This window comes from Leptidea sinapis, chromosome 42 (genome assembly GCF_905404315.1).
Source record: "Leptidea sinapis chromosome 42, ilLepSina1.1, whole genome shotgun sequence".
NCBI lineage: Eukaryota > Metazoa > Arthropoda > Insecta > Lepidoptera > Pieridae > Leptidea > Leptidea sinapis.
In genome coordinates this window covers 2767613-2785894 of record NC_066306.1, presented here as the reverse complement: position 1 = coordinate 2785894, position 18282 = coordinate 2767613, and the positions used below count along the sequence as shown (strand labels likewise).

At 36.1% G+C, this 18282-nt stretch overlaps 2 protein-coding genes across 3 annotated transcripts in view; both read right to left on the bottom strand.

Moving 5' to 3' along the window:
- Positions 1-14752, bottom strand: part of LOC126976753 (wolframin) — a 28809-nt gene extending 14057 nt beyond the window's left edge. The window contains exons 1-6 of one of the 2 annotated variants that reach the window (XM_050825316.1): positions 14549-14752; positions 12951-13055; positions 11799-11898; positions 7492-7611; positions 5997-6109; positions 3797-3904 (exon numbers count right to left, since the gene is read on the bottom strand). In XM_050825316.1, the coding sequence (XP_050681273.1) occupies positions 3797-3904; positions 5997-6109; positions 7492-7611; positions 11799-11898; positions 12951-13055; positions 14549-14582 (580 nt within the window). In that variant the 5' untranslated portion in view covers positions 14583-14752. Of the gene's footprint in view, positions 1-3796; positions 3905-5996; positions 6110-7491; positions 7612-11041; positions 11150-11798; positions 11899-12950; positions 13056-14548 lie in introns of those variants that run through there. The other variant, XM_050825317.1, reaches the window with a different exon arrangement.
- On the bottom strand, positions 452-2943 carry LOC126976820 (uncharacterized). Its single transcript, XM_050825437.1, has 2 exons — positions 2383-2943; positions 452-1175 (listed from the first exon to the last, which is right to left on the bottom strand). Exons 1-2 carry the CDS (start codon positions 2750-2752, stop codon positions 475-477), a joined length of 1071 nt encoding a protein of 356 aa, XP_050681394.1. The 5' UTR covers positions 2753-2943; the 3' UTR covers positions 452-474.
- Positions 14753-18282: the final 3530 nt, after the last annotated feature.

The window sequence follows — 18282 nt, the reverse complement described above, 5'->3', positions numbered from 1 at the left end:
CAGGACCGATTTTAACAGATCCGACGCTACTGGAGGTAATATTCACACAGCATTTACAGGACCGATTTTAACAGATCCGACGCTACTGGACTTTCGTTCTTCAGTGTATCGCCTACTTTCTACGAGAATGGACGTTGTCGTGTTGTATTGGTACTATCGTCGTCTGCGGCGGAGGAAGCCCCGGCGTTATTGGATACATCCACTATTAAGGCAAAGATTTTGTCGTGGTGCTGTTGTGCGTCAGCTGAAAGAAGACGAATCTAAATTTTTTACTTATTTCCGAATGACGACGTCTACTTTTGATGACCTTCTTAAACGATTAGAAAAGGATTTAAAAAAGAAAGACACAAACTGGAGGAAAAGCTTGTGCCCTGAAGTAAAACTAGCGATATTTTTAAGGTAAGAACTTTAATTTTTGTTATTATCAATTAAAATTTAAAATGTCAAAAAGGTTTACAAAAATGAAGATTTATTTCAAAACATAGACAGATCTGGCAAGTCTGACTCCTGGCTGAATGTAGATTCTACTGATGGCGAACCTTCTACTGATGGTGTAGAGTCAAGATGATGTGGCCTACTAAAATAACCTTGGGTGTGGTAGTGAGGAGTGCTAGAACTTTGTGAATATGGAGGCCACTCGTAGTTTGACTGACCATATCTTCTACTTTTAATATTTTGTAAAAGGTTTATCACTCCAGACTGAAATTCTAAAATTTGATCGCCATTAAGTGAAGCCAGTTGCGGCAAAATACCTTTGAAGAACGATAAATTGGGATCTTCAAACTCATTTTTACTTTTTTTTAACTGATCATTCATGTATTCAATCATTTTGGCGTCTACTTCATTCACATTTCTTTTGATTGCCTTGCGTTGCGGCGGGGCTAAATTTTGTCTTTCCTTTTGTCTGTCACTACCACTTTGTTCCGTAATCTGATCAGGTTCATCTTCGTTGTCTTTATTACTTTCTACTGTTTCCGTGATGTTGTCATTAGCAGGGACGTTCTCGTGTGTATCACCTGGGGTGACAACTTTTTTCAAAAATAACATTTGATTGTGATATTTGTAAGGCTTGGTATTTGAGGCAGCAGCTCCAGATTTCTTCAATTTCTTTTTCTCACTCAATGTTCGTATCCAGGCATCTCTAGTCGAATTCCATTTTTTTATAACATATTTTCCTGAAGCAAGTAAATAATAATATAAGATGGTTGTCAATAGCTTAGTAAGTGAAAGGCGAATAAGAAGGTAGAATAGACTTGTCAGTAATTAATTACCATATTGGTCAGTGGATAAGTCAAATTGACAGTGCAAGAACTAATCGGTCAGTAAATAATGGGAAGCAAAAAAATATTACTAATGTTTAAATCAATTTATTTTAATTAGGTAATTTTATAATTTAGTTCAGTTCAGTTTAATTTGATTGATTGATTAATTTATTTTTTTTAGGTATGCAGCGTCTGGGTGTACATTTCAAGAACTTCATTACGTCTTTCGTGTCGGTGTGTCAACTATAAGCAACATTATTAAGGAAGTTACACGATGCATATGGAACAACTTGAATGACGAGTTTATGCGACTTCCTACAACAGTGAGTGAATGGGAGCATATATCAAATGGATTCGACACAAAAGCAAATTTTCCCCACTGTTTAGGAGCAGTGGACGGTAAACACATCAGACTTCGAAAACCAGCAAAAAGTGGCTCAATGTACCTAAATTACAAAGACTTTTTTTCCATTATATTATTAGCGATCGTAGACTCTGACTATCGTTTTCTATATGTTAGTATTGGGTCGTATGGAAAAGAATGCGATTCATCAATATTCAAGGAGTCGACATTTTGGAAAATGATGCTAGATGGCAGTTTACAAATACCAGAACCTTGCCCATTAATAACAGGCTCAGAAACGAGAGTTCCCTACGTCATAATCGGCGATGAAGGTTTCGGTTTACACGAAAATTTAATGAGGCCATTTAGCGGGACGCATTTAGACGTAAATAAGCGAATATATAACTATCGTTTGACCAGAGCTAGACGATACGTTGAATGTGCATTTGGTATTCTTGCTAATAAGTGGAGAGTATTCCACCGGCCTCTAGACGTCAACAAAACAACAGCTATATGGATAGTTAAGGCATGTACCGTTCTACACAACTTTATAAGGGAAAAAGAGGGCTTAAAGGATGGCAACACATCCGAATCTGAAGCATTTCATTTCAATAGCCTACCTGATCATGAAACGCTACGAGGTGGTCGAACTGCAAATTCAGTTCGAACGGAATTCGAAAACAATTTCGTGTCCGAATCTGGGTCAGTTTCTTGGCAGAATGAAGCTATTTAAAATAAAAAACAATGTCTCCATTACAATATAAAATAAATACTTACCAAATTCTTGTCTTTCTTTTTGTTCCATAGCTTCAAAATCCTCCTTTAGAATACCGCATATTTCGCGCCAAGCTGCGGTTTTTGCAATTTTATCTTTATAAATCTCCAGTGTTTTGTCCCAAAGAACTGGTCTACTTTCAACACAATTTATCAAAACTTCTTGCTCAACATATTTTTCAAACGCCTTGCTTGCCATGATTATGATAGCACTGGACACGTGCACTACTCTAGGAATGAAACCGGCAAATGGCGGCTGTGTGTAGCACATCGCACCCCGCGCACCCCCGTGCAAAGCCTCGTGCGGTTTCAATCCGATAAAACGGATTAGTATAGTATTACTGGATCCGGAATACTGTGTGAACTGGCTCATACAACTACATACGCTAATAACATATACGTTTAAACGGACCTGTAAAACGGATTGCTGCTTATTTTGTCGGATCAGTATTTTTTACTGGATCCGGAATACTGTATTCTGTATGAACTCGCTCATACAACTACATACGCTAATAACATATACGTTTAAACGGACCTGTAAAACGGATGTTCTATGTGTACGCGCCGTAACGTCCATCTGTCTGTCAAAACGCTTTATCTCGGGAATGAGTGGAGATGAGAGATGAGTCTCTTGAAGCTGTGAAATAATCAAACTTCTAAGATAACGTAAAAAAAGATACGGCCGTTTATGATGCAAAGACGTTTATTCGACACCTTCAAGGGAATCAAAATTTATAGGGTATTTTCCGTTGACTTAGAACTATGAAATTTTGAGAGTAATATCGTCTTATACTAGAAGTAAAGGAAATTTCTGAAAACTATACATATTTCGTCAATCGTGTCATGTGGGGTATCGTATGAAAGGGCTTCATTGGCACTACCTTTAACATATTTAAATTATTTTTATGATGTTTTAGATTTATGACGAAGAATGAAAAAACCTTTTGCCTTTTTCATATATAATATGGGTAGATACCTAATAAAACGTAGGGAACCCTTAGTGGACGTTGTTTTTACGACACTAAAGGACGAGACGAGCAGGACAATCAGCTGATAGTAATTGATACGCCCTGTCCATTACAATGCAGTGCTGCTCAGGATTCTTAAAAAACCCAAAAATTCTGAGCGGCACTACAATTATTGCGCTCGTCACCTTGAGACATAAGATGTTAAGTCACATTAACCAAGTCATCTCACTAGCTACGGCGCCCTTCAGACCGAAACACAATAATGCTTCAGGGCAGAAAAAGTCACCGTTGTGGTATCCATAATCTAGCCGGCATCCTGTGCAAAGGAGCCTCCCACTGGTAAATGTCATTCTTCTTCTAGGTTCTTCGTATGCCCCGGGGGAAGCACAGGGTAAAAGAGTCCAACTCCCAATTGTATAAAGTAGAAAGATTGCAAAGCTTTTACCTACCATCATCATCAGCGTCGAGTGTAGTTGTAATGGTGCCGTTTGTATGTAGGTGATCACCTGCCTGCTCCAACACCTGCCCATCCGCATCTTCGAGTGCGTCAGCTTCACCTGTCATTATTGTTTTAGAGATAAAAAGTAAAATTATTGATTTGTCGTCACGATTTTCGGTTACGCGCCAACTTGTTTTTTCTGACATTTGTGGACATTCTAATTGGACGCGGTTAAGCAGAAAGGACAGAACCACACTTTGGACAAAATATAGTTAAGTATGCCATCGTACTTCTGAAGGTCGAATCAGTCGTGTAGTGATTAATTTTTAAAATGTACACGGAAACTGTTTTTTTTTTTTGATATTTATATAGGTTACTACTAGATAACTGACCCAGCAAAGCTCGTATTGCCATATAACATATTAAAAAAAAACAATTATTAAAGTTTTGGGGGTATAAAAAAGAGATGTAGCCGATTCTCAGACCTACCAAATATATCGTACTACAATTATTATTGTATTCGATTGCCATTTTGTAACCCTATATCGGTTTTGTGGATGGAACAGAATAATATAAAATCGCGATACAAAAATACTTGTAGATCGTAGAAGGGTGAAAATTTGAATTTGTATGTATTTGTCAATGCTGAATTGTAGTAAAATAAAAATAAAAAAAAGATTATAAAAAATTAAAAAAAAAATAGGTTGGACTACCCTTAATATTTAGGGGGATGAAAAATAGTAAATATACTCACAAAATTTCATGAGAATCGGTCAAGCCGTTTCGGAGGAGTTTAACTACAAACACCGCGACACGAGAATTTTATATATTAGAAGATTTATACGAAATATTATTTAGAGCATATATGAAACTTCAAAAGTGCCTTCGTGTGGTTTGAGTCCTTTCTGCTTAACTACGTCCCTATAATCTATACTAATAATATTATAAAGCTGCAGTGTTTGTTTGTTTGTTTGAACGCGCTAATCTCTGGTACTACTGGTCCGATTTGAATGATTCTTTCAGTGTTGGGTAGTCCATTTATCGAGGAAGGCTATAGGCTATGTTTTTTTTTTTTTCAAAATTAGGGATCCGTAATAAAATTGCTATTTTACAAGGTGTAAAATCGAAAACCTATTTTTGCGTGCGCTGCAAAAACTATTGACAATAGAACAAAATGATGTACAGGCTATAATATAGGCAATATTTTATTACTTATAAAACTATCGCGTGAATTATACTTTATATGGCAAAACAACGTTTGCCGGGTCAGCTAGTATCTAATAACAACATTAAATGTACATGTGCTAATCTTACATTCAATTTCTTATACATATTCGATACAAATTCGACATTTCAGTGCCAGAGGGCGCTGTAACCATATAATCCCAATTAAGATTGCCAACATTACAATAGATGATATATTCGCATGCAACTGTTCTACATCGAAATAAAATACTTTTTGGCAAAATTTAATGACAGTGTCCTCTTCTTTTTTGGTTTGTGTAGGTTTTAAGTATTTGAGTCGCACACAATCTGTCTACAGCAAATACCACCTCCCAGGCAACAAATAGAGCTAAACTTCACAATGACAGCTATGACGAATACTATCCCGACTTTTTGTCAACTGCAGTGCCACTGAAAACGTGCTCTGCAAAAGTCTTTTAAATTACAAAAAATACAGTTATAATTACACGCGTTTAAATCTTTTAAAAAGTATTTTATTTAAATGTGTTGTAACACTTGCATTCATACGAATATTGCTACATGTATTGTTGATTACAACAATACATGTAGGTAACAACCATTAGGTTGTAATAATTTTTCTTACGATCGACACGTCATATCAAAGAGAGTAGCTAATCGCGACTGAGCCAATGTTGCGGAGCTCCGCATAATTATGTCACACGCGAGATACCTGCGTGGAACTTCCACTTGCAAGTTGCATTTTCTATTTTATTTAGATTATTATATTAGTTATTCAAATGTTGTGTGAAAATTTGATTCGGATTGTCTATTTGCCTACAAGAGTTTGTAGCTATTGACGGTAGAACAATAAATAATCAAAACTAACATGGCGTATTTCAAAATCGCACTATTTAAAAGTAGATACACCTTTCGTGTGCGACCCACCCACGTAGCACGCTTGACCTGTTTGTTCTTAAATAAAATAAATGTATTTTAATTAATTCATAATAAATATGTTATCATACCTGGCGAATCATCCAGCGCGTCATCCTCGTGGTACTTTTTGAGGGTAGTCGTACATTCTCGTATCCGCTTCTCTAGCTGAGCCGTCGTTATGTACTGCTCACCGTTTGATAAGCTGTAAATCAACAAAAATATCTCTTCAATGCAGCGAAGCATTACAAGTCTTCCTGTCATCGCGTGATTTCGGCTTGATTCTTTATCAGAGATAACCCACAACTCTACGCAACCAACAATCACAGCAACAAAATCTTCTACCTCATACATTGTTGTTCCGTTGTTCAGGTAACTAACCAGCAGCTTAATTCCATTACGTCAAAAAGCGAAATTCCTCCTGCACCCGCGTGTTGACGCTTATTCTAAAACTGCGCTTTTCGTATTTTAAGTTATACTTCGATAGGCGCGTTAGAAAAAACTATGAGAGTGACATTTTAAGATGTGCGTGCATCACTGTAATATAAAAGTAACAGGGTGAAGTTGGTTCCTAAAATTTTCTGACGTTTACAACATTCGTTATTTATTTTTTTTTTGGTTTCATCGACCATTATTAGGATAGGCAAAGGGTTCAAGGCCGTACAGCCGTATTCGTTGTTTAATAATTAATTGTCAAAGCCATCTTTACAAGATTTTTAGAATATTGTTCTTTCTAGAAACGTAGAATAGCACGAGGAATAAATAATTTGAAGGATTTTTGCTTTGTTGAGCCAAAGAAGTATTACTTCTTTGCGAGAAACTTCTTGCTACACATAGACACTTGTGGAATAAATTATTGCCTGCAGTTTTTCCGAACCGATACAACTTAGGGTCGACCTTCAAGCGTAGAGAATACTCCCTAACTCAAAAGGCCGGCTGCTCACCTCTTTACCCCTGGTTTTTAGGCGGTCCAGACGGTTGCCTCATCAGTTCCCATCATTTGATCCTCTTCATAGTCTGAAACCTCTAATATAGGTACTGTTTCCGCGTGTTGTACCCACCCAGCCGTAATCATGTGCAATATGAATAATAGTATTATTTTATTAAAACTTAATTGCGACATGTATACGCATAACTGTGTATCGGTCTGAAGGGCGCCGTGGTTATTGAAATACTGGGCAAATGAGACTTAACATATTATGTCTCAAGGTGACGAGCGCAATTGTAGTGTCGCTCAGAATTTTTGGGTTTTTCAAGAATCCTGAGCGGCAATGCATTCTAATGGGCAGGGCTTATCAATTACCATCAGCTGAACGCCCTGCTTTTCTCGTCCCTTACTGTCATAAAAAAATAGTGACTCTGTTTAATTAGCACGACTTTATTCGCGTTTCATCGGTGTGGGTATCGACTAGTTTCGGACCATTCGAATTCCTTCATCTGGGTGAGTGTAGTTCGCGATAACGTCCCGTCTCAGACTGAGCATTTGTGCTCATAGTGCGAGGCTTAACAGGGTGGTTGCTAATGAGCTCGGTATCACTGAAACTTTTGTGTCACTATTAGTGTTCACAATTGTTGTATTATAGTTACCTTGCAAATAGGTCTCTAGCTGCTTTTCTGGCGACAGTCTCCTGGCTACTCGCTGCCAGACAGGACTTGGCTCTGACGATTGGCGCGCTGTCCTCGTCTATGACGCCACTTCGAATACACCTGAATAAATCCAAACAGTTCAATACCGTTCCTCTTGCGAGATTCTTTTGAAAATGCCTTTAGATTACATTTATAGTAAAGTAAGTGACGCGATTTGATAAGAATAAGATGGATTACGTCCTCCCGCCGTCCAGGCTCCTTTGCACAGAAGGCCGGCTAGATTATGTGTAACACAACGGCGCCTATTTCTGCCGAGAAGCAGTAATGTGTAAGCATTATTGTGTTTCGGTCTGAAGAGCGCTGTAGCTAATGAAATTACTGGGCAAATGAGACATAACATCTTATGTCGTATCAATTGTAGTGCCGCTCAGTATTTTTGGGGTTTTTCAAGAATCCTGAGCGGCATTGCATTGTAATGGGCAGGGCGTATCAATTACCATCAACTGAACGTCCTGCTCGTCTCGTCCTTTATTTTAATAAAAAAATACTGGTATCGAATCACAAAATGAGCTCAAGTCATATAATATATTTTCTCTCTCGTTTTCTTTTATAATATAACATTATCTATATCTAGTTTTAAGATCGCTATTATTAATGCATTTGAATATTTACTTAATTCTGCTAAACCCTTGTGTAATTACAGCCTATCTCGTATTTACCTGTAAGTTATATGTTGTGTGTGCCTAATAAAATAAATAACTGTATCGCGGTACATACTCACCGTCCTGGGTCACAGGTGGAATACCACACAAAAAGATGGTCTATCATTCAACAGAAAGGTCTAGAAAAAGTCCATTGATACGCTGTAAGGCTTTGAATATTTCTATGTTACACTTTAGACTACAGTACTAAAATACGTAGTACGTAGAAAAACACAAGCGAACACTATTTTCATTTAAAAACAAAGATTGCATGTGTATTTCTCTAGATATAAGAGTAGTTATTGCGTTTATCGAATCCAAGGGGAAAATTATCAATGATTCATGAACTTGTAACAGTATCGTTTTCATATGTGCATGTATTTACATTAATTTTTTGACTTACTCGTGTGAGGCATTCAGTATTTGACGCCAGAGTATTTTTGTAGCGGCACTGCATTGTAATGAGCAGCGCGTATCAATTACCATCAGTTCCAATAAGTTTCTTGCCATTTTCCTTTCATCAAAGCTTAACCTTTTCTGTAATCCGAAGTGGTGATATATAATTATGGTAAAAACTTATGTTAAGATTTGGTCTCCGCTGCGCTCCATCTAGATACCGCAGGCGTAGTTACAAAGTGCGGCTACTAACACTATGCTCAAGTGGACGTACTCGAGCCAGTCTCGAACAATGTGTGACGTTGACGTGCCACATGTTGCGTTAAACTTTGCTAATAATTGAAACTAAAATGCCGGGTTGCGTTGTAAAACTTTGTAAACATAATATAACAAGAAATAAGAAAGACACTGGGATCACATATTATGTGTAAGTATTTTGTATTTTATTAATTTCAATGTAAAATAACACGAAGCATATGTTACAAAATTTGAAAGATGCCATTGAGTGTCAAGATGGTACGCACACAAACATCTAATAGTTGCCGTAATAAAAAAGCTATTGTTCTTAGGTAGTGCTGTATCTTGTAGGACCAATCTTAATCTAAAGGGTAAAAAAATAAACTTTTGACATTCATAAGTATTTCCTTGTCCTCGATGAATAAAATGATTTTCATTTGATGACGAAGGAGGACAATCGAGCAAAGCACTACCCATACAGTCAGTAGATTTCAGGGTAATCTCACTAGTGATTCCGGCCTTTTGTGTGGTTGAACACGTTTTATCAAAACCAAATATTTTTAATCACTTATTGAAAGTCAAAAACTAACACCCATTCATAAGAGAATGCCTCAGACCTGAGAAGAATAAATAAACTCAGCGGGCTTTTTTTTATTATAAAAATATGGTTACAAAGTAAAATCGTACAATATAATTTATTATTTAATAGCCTGAGGGCGGTCGTTCCATTCCCAATTTGTGGTATAATTAAGAAAGTAATTTATGTTACAGTAACCTTTACTACACTAACGTTTTTTTATCAATTCTTTTGAATTAAGTAATACATTTGTTTTGAACATTATCTGAGATCTTGTTGTAAAAGCATACATATCGCCCAACAAAAAGACTCATTACTCGATTTAGCCGAGTAGTAGGCATTATAAGTTAATGTCTGTTCCTGGTGTTAACATTATGGTTATGACAGTTTCTAGCAAATTCACTTATGTGCCTATGAACATACATTACATTATCAAGAATATATTGAGATGCAACAGTCAAGAAGTTAATTTATTTAAATTTTGCTCTGAATTATTCTTTAGGACCTAGGTTATAATATCGAACGTAAGATATTGTATTGCCTTGGAAACAACGAGCAAGAATGCAAATTCTATAGATAGGTAGGTCAAAAAAAAGATACTTATGTTCCAAACATATTTAGGAGAAAGCATCTATTATAAGCTCTAGAGGTTGATGCATCCAATATACGATAATTTATAGAGTTAATTCTTCATAACTTTTATGAAATAATTTATATTATTTATACACGACACATAAAATATATATATTACCATTGTAAAATACTCTATTTGATTGAAAAGAGTGGCCGTTGAGTTTCTTGTATATTCTTCTCACGAGCTCAACTTTTTACGAAATAATTTAGTAATTTTACTTAATTTACTTTTTACTGTCATTAATCAAGTAAACAATAAGATTTTGTTGCTTTTTATTGTCATATATTAAATAGTATCTTAAGTAGCTATGGGTAGGCCTACGAAAGGTTCCGCGTGCCTTAAACAATATAGATCCCATGTTTCATGTTCTTGTGAGACACTGAAATATCGTGAAGAACGTTTGTTAGCTATGAATCGGCAAACGGGTTTATAATAATAATATATAATCAAACTAAATGAAAACTCCTAAAAAAGCAGAACACAAACTATAGTAACATCATCCACGTAAAGAAAAATATTCATAAAAAATGTTCATAAAATGAAACTACTGGGCCAAACTATGTCAAACTCTTATGTGACCAAATGGCAAACATTCCGCATCAAACTAAAGAAGAATAATGTAAATCGGGTCATAAATATCAACGTAATCAGTGTACATACATAAAAAAAATCAAATCGAATTGAGAACCTCCTCCTTTTCGAAATCGGTGAAGAAACAAATATTTTTAGTGACGTTGTAAAGCGCTTAGTTTAAGCCTAATTGAATAAAGTTTATTTGACTTTAAATTTGACTACAACTCCCCAAAACTTACATATTACTCCGAAGTTCCGACTGAACTCTACCCCACTTCTTCTGCCAAAGCACAAAATCTTGAAAACTCTCATACATTATGAGCAACCGACTCTACTAAATTCATTGCGAAACAGCACACTTTTCACAATGTACTGTTTACTGTTTACAAATAATGGAATGATAATATTTTTACAATGAACAATATTACAAACCTCATAATATCATCTCTGCGGCGAAATTACTGGGAATTGTTAAATATAGATTCGTGTTAAAATGTAAATATTTAAAAAAAATATTACGCTGTCATGATTTACGCAACTGACAGCGGCGGAAGAATGAAAAGTTGTTGTGAACAACAGAGGTCTAACATACTTTTTTGTTTTTCGATCTGGCAACCTTCTTTTTTTGGTCAAAATTTTAAGGTTTTCCAAAAGGACGGCAACGTTCCTGTGATTCCTCTAGTGTTACCTCGGGGGTGAATTTCAGAAAAAATGTCTTTTAAATGGAGCATGTCGGGGGTTACTCGTTCGCATTAGATATCTTAATATGCATTTTTTATTATTACGGCTTTATTCATGTTTGATCGGTTTGGTACCGATTAGTTTCGGACCATTCGGAGGTCCTGTATCAGGGTAAGTGTGGTGGGTTCGCTGAACGAACTGAACTGAATTATCTTATCTCTATATGAATACCATTTTTAAACAAGCGTCTATTAACGATGTTTTAAACCTCCGAAACGAATAAGACCGTAAGAAAGTAATTTACAACTTTTGTCTACACAGACCTTATCTTTAAAACTTAAAGGTGCGCAAAATTTTAGTTGTAGCAGATATTTCAATCCAACTGCTGATAAAAAAGGAAATCTTCATTTGCCAACTCCCATAAACATAATGAGTGAAGCCGAGTTGTCTGTGTGTGTGTTATAAACAGAATTAATATGCAATTTATTAAAAAAATTAAAGAAGTTACCTTCGTAACATCCTTCTCGCCTCTGGATGTGCCTGTTCAGTAGCGCAGATCAACCATTCTAAAGCTTGTTTGAAATTAGAAATTTTGTCTGCCTCCAATTCTAAAAAGTTGTAAAAATACATCTATTATTGGTTGGTTTGGCAATAATTTGTTGTAGCATCCACTTTTTAAAGTAATTTTTCAATTTCTCCCTAATGATGGGACTTGCATGGCCACAAAATGATCTAGATTCACTGATGTACTAGATACAACCAGACTCCCAATCACGTATTAAAAGCTCGTCAATAAATGTCCTAGTGGCGTTGTATATGTAACTTATACAGATAACATTAAAACATTCATTCCAATTAACACCTTATTTCGTGTCAGTAATGTTCTAAGTCTTTTTTCATTAGAAGTATTATAGTAACCCTAAATCACGGTTATACGTACGTATATGAAACGGTCACTCATGTAATCCTGGAATGTGCTGGGGTGGCCAACCAACAGGCAAAAACCTTAGTAAATATAAGGTCGCTTCAGGAAGACTGCGAACACCCCAGGAGTGTTCTAAAGAAGGAGCTGGGCTGGTTTGAATGACTGGCTAACACTGCACGCAAAATTGACCCAACTAAGTGTTCTAATTGTGGAAACAGGAGCCCTTTACCAATACAAATACCAAACCCTAAATCACGCGCTATTCTGACACGAACACGAGACAAGAACATTTTGTTTTAGCAATTGAAGAACATTTTGTTTTAGCAATTGAAATGAAATTATTTAGCAAAAGGATTGAAAATGTCAAGTTAATTACACAATTTTGTTAATTTAAAAGGGCACTTGCCTGAAATGCCACACTTAGGATATGCTGTTTTAATGCAGTTTTTCACTGAACACTTTGCCATTGCGTGGCATTGTATTCAAAGCGCGGTCGAAACACAACTGAACGAAAACTCTGCCTAAGAGACGCGTAGGCAGAGTTTTGCTTCAGACAAATTTTGAGTGTGATTGTGAGGCTAGTAGTTTACTTATTATGTGTCTTTTTTTTGCTCTGAAGACTAGAGCTCCTATAAAAGAGACCTCAACACTGATGTTGTTTGTTTTTCTATACAAGCAATAAAGAAATTTCAATTTCAAACTATACACTACAAAGTTATAAAGCGAAAAACATACCACATTTTTCCTCTAAAAGCTGCTTAGCAAGAACCACCTGAGATTCGGCACATCCATCTTCAGCCAGTTGGTTGCGTAGCCTTTTCAGTGATCCTTGTGGTCCATCTGAATTAATTGTTAATGCAAAAAGTATGCAATTTTAAGCTATGATAATAGGTTAGATTATTGCTAACGAGTTTTATTTTTAGCAATTGGATACAATAAATGGTTTATTGTGTGTAAAATATTAGCCATCATCATCCAGTCAAGTCAACTCCACAGCTAGAACAGTGGAAGTTTCTGGGGTTTTCATAGTTTTCTAGTTGTATAATTGTGTTATTGTCAAGCATGTTTTCCTGCTGTGCATTTAATATTTCTGATGACAAACAGTGTGTATCATCATCATCATTTCAACCGGAATATGTCCACTGCTGGACAAAGGCCTCCTCCAAGGTCGCTATTACAATCAGTCTACCTACTCTGGGGTATCTCTCTTGACCAGATTGTCGGTACATCTGTGGGCGGCCTACCAACACTACATCTTTCAGTATTCTTGATATAAAAGAGTGGCAATGAGTTTCTTGCTACTTCTTCTCATTAACTCTCAACCCTTTGCGAAGTAGTGGTAGATTTAATAAGAAAAATATTTTATTATTTTTTGACATTCATAAGTGTTATTTCCGTAACCTACTTGAATAAACTGATTTTTAATTGGATTTGATTATGTGATCACCATTTGAGGACTTTACTGCCCCAAGATCCATCTATCCGTTGAGCTATGTGCACTGCCCAATGCCACTACAGTTTTGAAACTATCTGGGCTATGTGATGTTGATTCTCCTTCTCCTCATTTCTGATTTGATCTCGCAGGGAAACTCCAAGCATAGCTCTCTCCATTGCCCTCTGAGGGACAATGGGCTTACTTATATTACAATAAATTAATAACTCTATGTTCTAAGATCTTGGGGATATCAAAGATACTAGCAACCTATCTTTGGGTTGGGGTTTGTTTTCCTAACTATGATCTCAATGCCTGTGCTATAACAGTGGCAGATGTGACATTACAAGGTACAAATCTTTTCATACCAAGCTTCTAAGTACCAGACACTATGGTGAAGAGTTAATGGTTCTAACAATTGCACCATGAACACTTCTTATAAAGTACCAATTCTAAAAGCAAATCTGTACTTACAATTTCATCATCATCATAATCATTATTATGTTTGAAATCATCTCTTTCTTAATTAATAAGTATTAACATCATGTTAAGGACATTAGAAAAACCTATGTAAATTCAAAAAAGTTCAATTTCTTGATGGTAAAGATTGTTAATTATCTAAATATGTACTAATTCTAAGATTGTAGTATCGTGGCTAAAGTATATAATTTAGTTATTATTTGATTGAACACGGTAGAAGGCAAAATTAATAAATAGTGGTACCACTATACAGATTAAATAAATACTTAATGTAAAATTATTTGTGTGGGTGGATAACAATTTCTTTTTTAAATGGCGAATGAATGGAAGATGTTTTTTACTAGTAATAATTACATATCGAAATATCACTTTAGTTCCTTAGATTGCTTCAATAAAACATATTATCGATTTAATAACTTACCATGTAGATTCCACCGTTTTCTTCCAACAGGCATTATTTCATAACGATGAATATCTATAACGATAGTAGGATTTTTTACACAAGTAATGACAGGTTTTTTAATTTAACAAACAACTATTGTTTCAATTCCTTAACCAATAACTTAATTATTAATAATTTAACTTTGTATTCTAATTTCGTTAGAAACACAAAATTTACATTTGATTTGTTTTGAATTCAAATGTCAAACTCAAATAGTTATTTAGAAACGTCAATGTCAGTGCGAAAAGTTTGCAGATTACTTTTTTGCATAGATAATTATCTATGCAAATTTGGCTGTATGGGCTTTTGACCCCTTTGCCTGTCCAGATGGACGAACTAAACTACCAAAAAAAAATATCTATGCAAAATCACTGCAAGCAGTCCACACTGAAAAAATCTTCATTACAATATTTCCGAATCAGTATAGCATATTGGCCTCATATAAAAAAAACGATAAACAAAATCATATAAACCTTTGAATGTAATTTTTAAGTAATTGATACTATCTGTAAATAGTGGTAATAACAATTTTAACCAAACATCATGTAACTTACTTACCTATTTAGATTTTAAAATAATCCGTAGAACTCACAAATTGTAAATAGGTATACTGCTGAGTATGTAAACTGCTGAAAATAAAATTTAAACTTAGAATTTAAAATATGGTTTAGTGTGCCCAACTTCATTTCCTACACTCGTATACAAATATTTAAAGTTTCGACTTTGAGGTATCCACATTCAAAGCAAGGAGATTTTATTTTAAGTTTCAACCCCACACGCGGTTACATTAAAGACGTTTATATCAAAAATAGAAGTAGTTCATGAGCTAACGACTTAGTTTATTTTGGTGTCGTTTCCTGTATCCTACAGGCCTTGTCCTACAACTACACGAAGTATTTACTATCGATCTTATATATAATTTAGAAAATCTGCGTCAACTATATATTATATAAGTAGATACCTTTAGGATATCTACTTTTGTAAGAATAATAAAATACGGGTTGCACTCCGGGTGTGCCAGCAAAAGTGAAAACTTGAACATTAACGTTGTACCTACATTTTTGAATATTTTCGAGCGGTAATGGAATAATTTAGCACAGATTGCTTTATTTATCAGTATAAAAGTACTGGCATTTATGAGGTTAAATACAATATACATTTATTGCGCTATCGTACACAAAAATTACAATTTATATTACATAAAAAAAATTCTAAAAATCTAATAGTAATTCTATAAAAAATCATAACTGAAAACCGTTGTGTGGCGCTTAGTTAGTGTTTTGTCTTCCCTTTGATTTTTGAGGTCATTTCTTGGCCGTTTATCTCAACTCAGGTGTCGGAACCGTTGTATCACCAGAGGGAGGATGATCAAACATGCGAGTCGATGATCGCGAATCTGTACAATGTTTTAAACTGTGGTTTTGGTAGCGTCTCTCTGAATATCAGCCGCTTATGGAGGGTAGAGGTAAGGAAAACATCTGTGTATATGAAGAAGTGTCCGTCGAAATGCTTTAAATTAGGGTGGCACTATTAACGAATAAAGAACTGAGTGGAAGTAAACACGAGTATAATATATTTATAATATAATTATAATATGAAACAAATACAGAATCGAAACATAATTCTTTCAGACAGATGTCAACACATAAAAACATTTGACAATTATATCGTTCGTTTAACTAGAAGGTGCGTAGGCTTACTACCTTCTTAACATCCCATCGTGTTTTTGGCTAGGCTATAAGAGTGCCTAGCTGTTTTATCCGGGTCTTGAATAGCGGCTTGGTTAGGAAGTCGGCGAGCTGTTTCACTGCATCTACTTTAAGGACCTTAAGACTTCCTGTAGTCACACACTCGCGTACAAAGAAATGTCGTATCTGAATGTGCTTCGTCCTCTGGTGCCTTTCATAAGGTGGGTCATGGGCTAAACATATCGCAGACGCACTGTCTAGATGAAGTTCTGCATAGACATCCCCAGTCACCATAAACTTCAGAATTCTCTTTAGCCATATGATCTCTCTGGCCGTTTCGCTGGCTGCCACTATCTCCGCCTCTGTGGAGGAAATCGCAACTATAGTTTGCCGCTTGCTTTGCCAGGCGATTGCTCCTTTTGAATGTATACAGACCATTCCAGAAGTTGATTTCCCTGCGGTAAGATCTCCTTCATGGTCTGCATCACTATAGCTTTTGATGCATCTATTTGTTGCAGTGGAATATTGGTATGTTATACCATAATCAATGGTCCCTTTTATGTAGCGAAAGATCCTCTTCACTCTCACCACATCTTCGGGATTAGGATTGTCTTTTTTTTATGGAATAGGAGGACAAACGAGCATACGGTTCACCTGGTGTTAAGTGATCACCGCCGCCCACATTCTCTTGCAACACCAGAGGAATCACAAGAGCGTTGCCGGCCTTTAAGGAAGGTGTACGCGCTTTTTTTGAAGGTACCCATGTCGTATCGTCCCGGAAACACCGCACAAGGAAGCTCATTCCACAGCGTTGTAGTACGCGGAAGAAAGCTCCTTGAAAACCGCTTGTCTAATTTTCTTGAGACAACACTAACAGCGTAAGCTATGTCTTGTCCCAACAGCGAAATAAGAAAGTGCCCCAACTGCTTCTCTATAAGGGAATGGAGCTGTTTCTTTCTCATTCTTTTGTAAAGTAGCGTCTTTGACTATCGGTGTCACAGCAGCTTTACAGTTCTGCATGTTAAACCTCTCCAGGAGACGCTTCGCATAACTCTTTTCATCAATTTTAATTGATCCATCATGTTTTCTTTCAATTTCTATCCCCAAAAAGTATGAGCCAGATTTTGTCGTTATCTTAATTCGCTGCTTCAATTGATATAAAAAGCTCTCAGCCTCTTTCTGGTTCGCTGAGGCGATCAACCCATCGTTTATGTACAACGCCAGGATCAATTTCTTATCCTTGCTGTCCTTGTTTCTTACGAAGAGGCATGGTTCACGCTCACATTTTTTAAATCCTATCTTTAGTATGTATTCGGTAATGCAATGGTTCCAACACCGAGGAGCCTGCTTCAAAGCATAAAGACTCCTTTTGAGTTTGCATACCTTACCTGATTTATCATTATAGCCTTCAGGAGGCTTCATGTAAATCTCTTCATTTAATTTTCCATAGAGAAACGCGGTCGAAACGTCGAATTGTGACAAAACTAGATTTTCTTGTGCAGCGACACTCAAAACTGCTCTTATTGTACTCGTCTTCGCTACACGACTAAATGTCTCATAATAATCCAGTCCTTTCTTCTGTGAGTAACCTTTTATTACCAAACGTGCGTTATATTTATCAAACTAGCCATCAGGATTGGTCTTGATCTAATAAACCCTTGTAAGTACAAGGGATCGCTTTCCTATCTTGGAGTAAGTCTACAATATCCCACGTGTGATTTCGCTTTCCATTGCTTTACGCCATTTGTCAGCATCAGCACTTTCAATCGCTTGGTTGTATGTGGTCGGTTCTATTATAGGCCGATCTGATTTGGACTGTGCATAACAGATATTACACACAAAATCTGTGTATCGATTTGGGAGGTCTAAGATTGTCACGATTGCGCAGTGTCATTTTACCTTCATGCTCTATATCTGCTAAAGGCATCGGCATCATTATCTTCAACATCTTCTGCATCATCGTAAGCACGTTCACTACCAGATTGAATACCGTGTGCTATGTCACAATCTTCGTCATTTACTCCA

Coding starts and splice junctions, on each gene's coding strand:
- LOC126976820 (XM_050825437.1), bottom strand. CDS start 2,752: ATGAGCCAGTTCACACAGTATTCCGGATCCAGTAATACTATACTAATC. Junction 1,176..2,382: donor AAAAGAAAGACAAGAATTTG/GTAAGTATTTAT, acceptor TACTTGCTTCAG/GAAAATATGTTATAAAAAAA.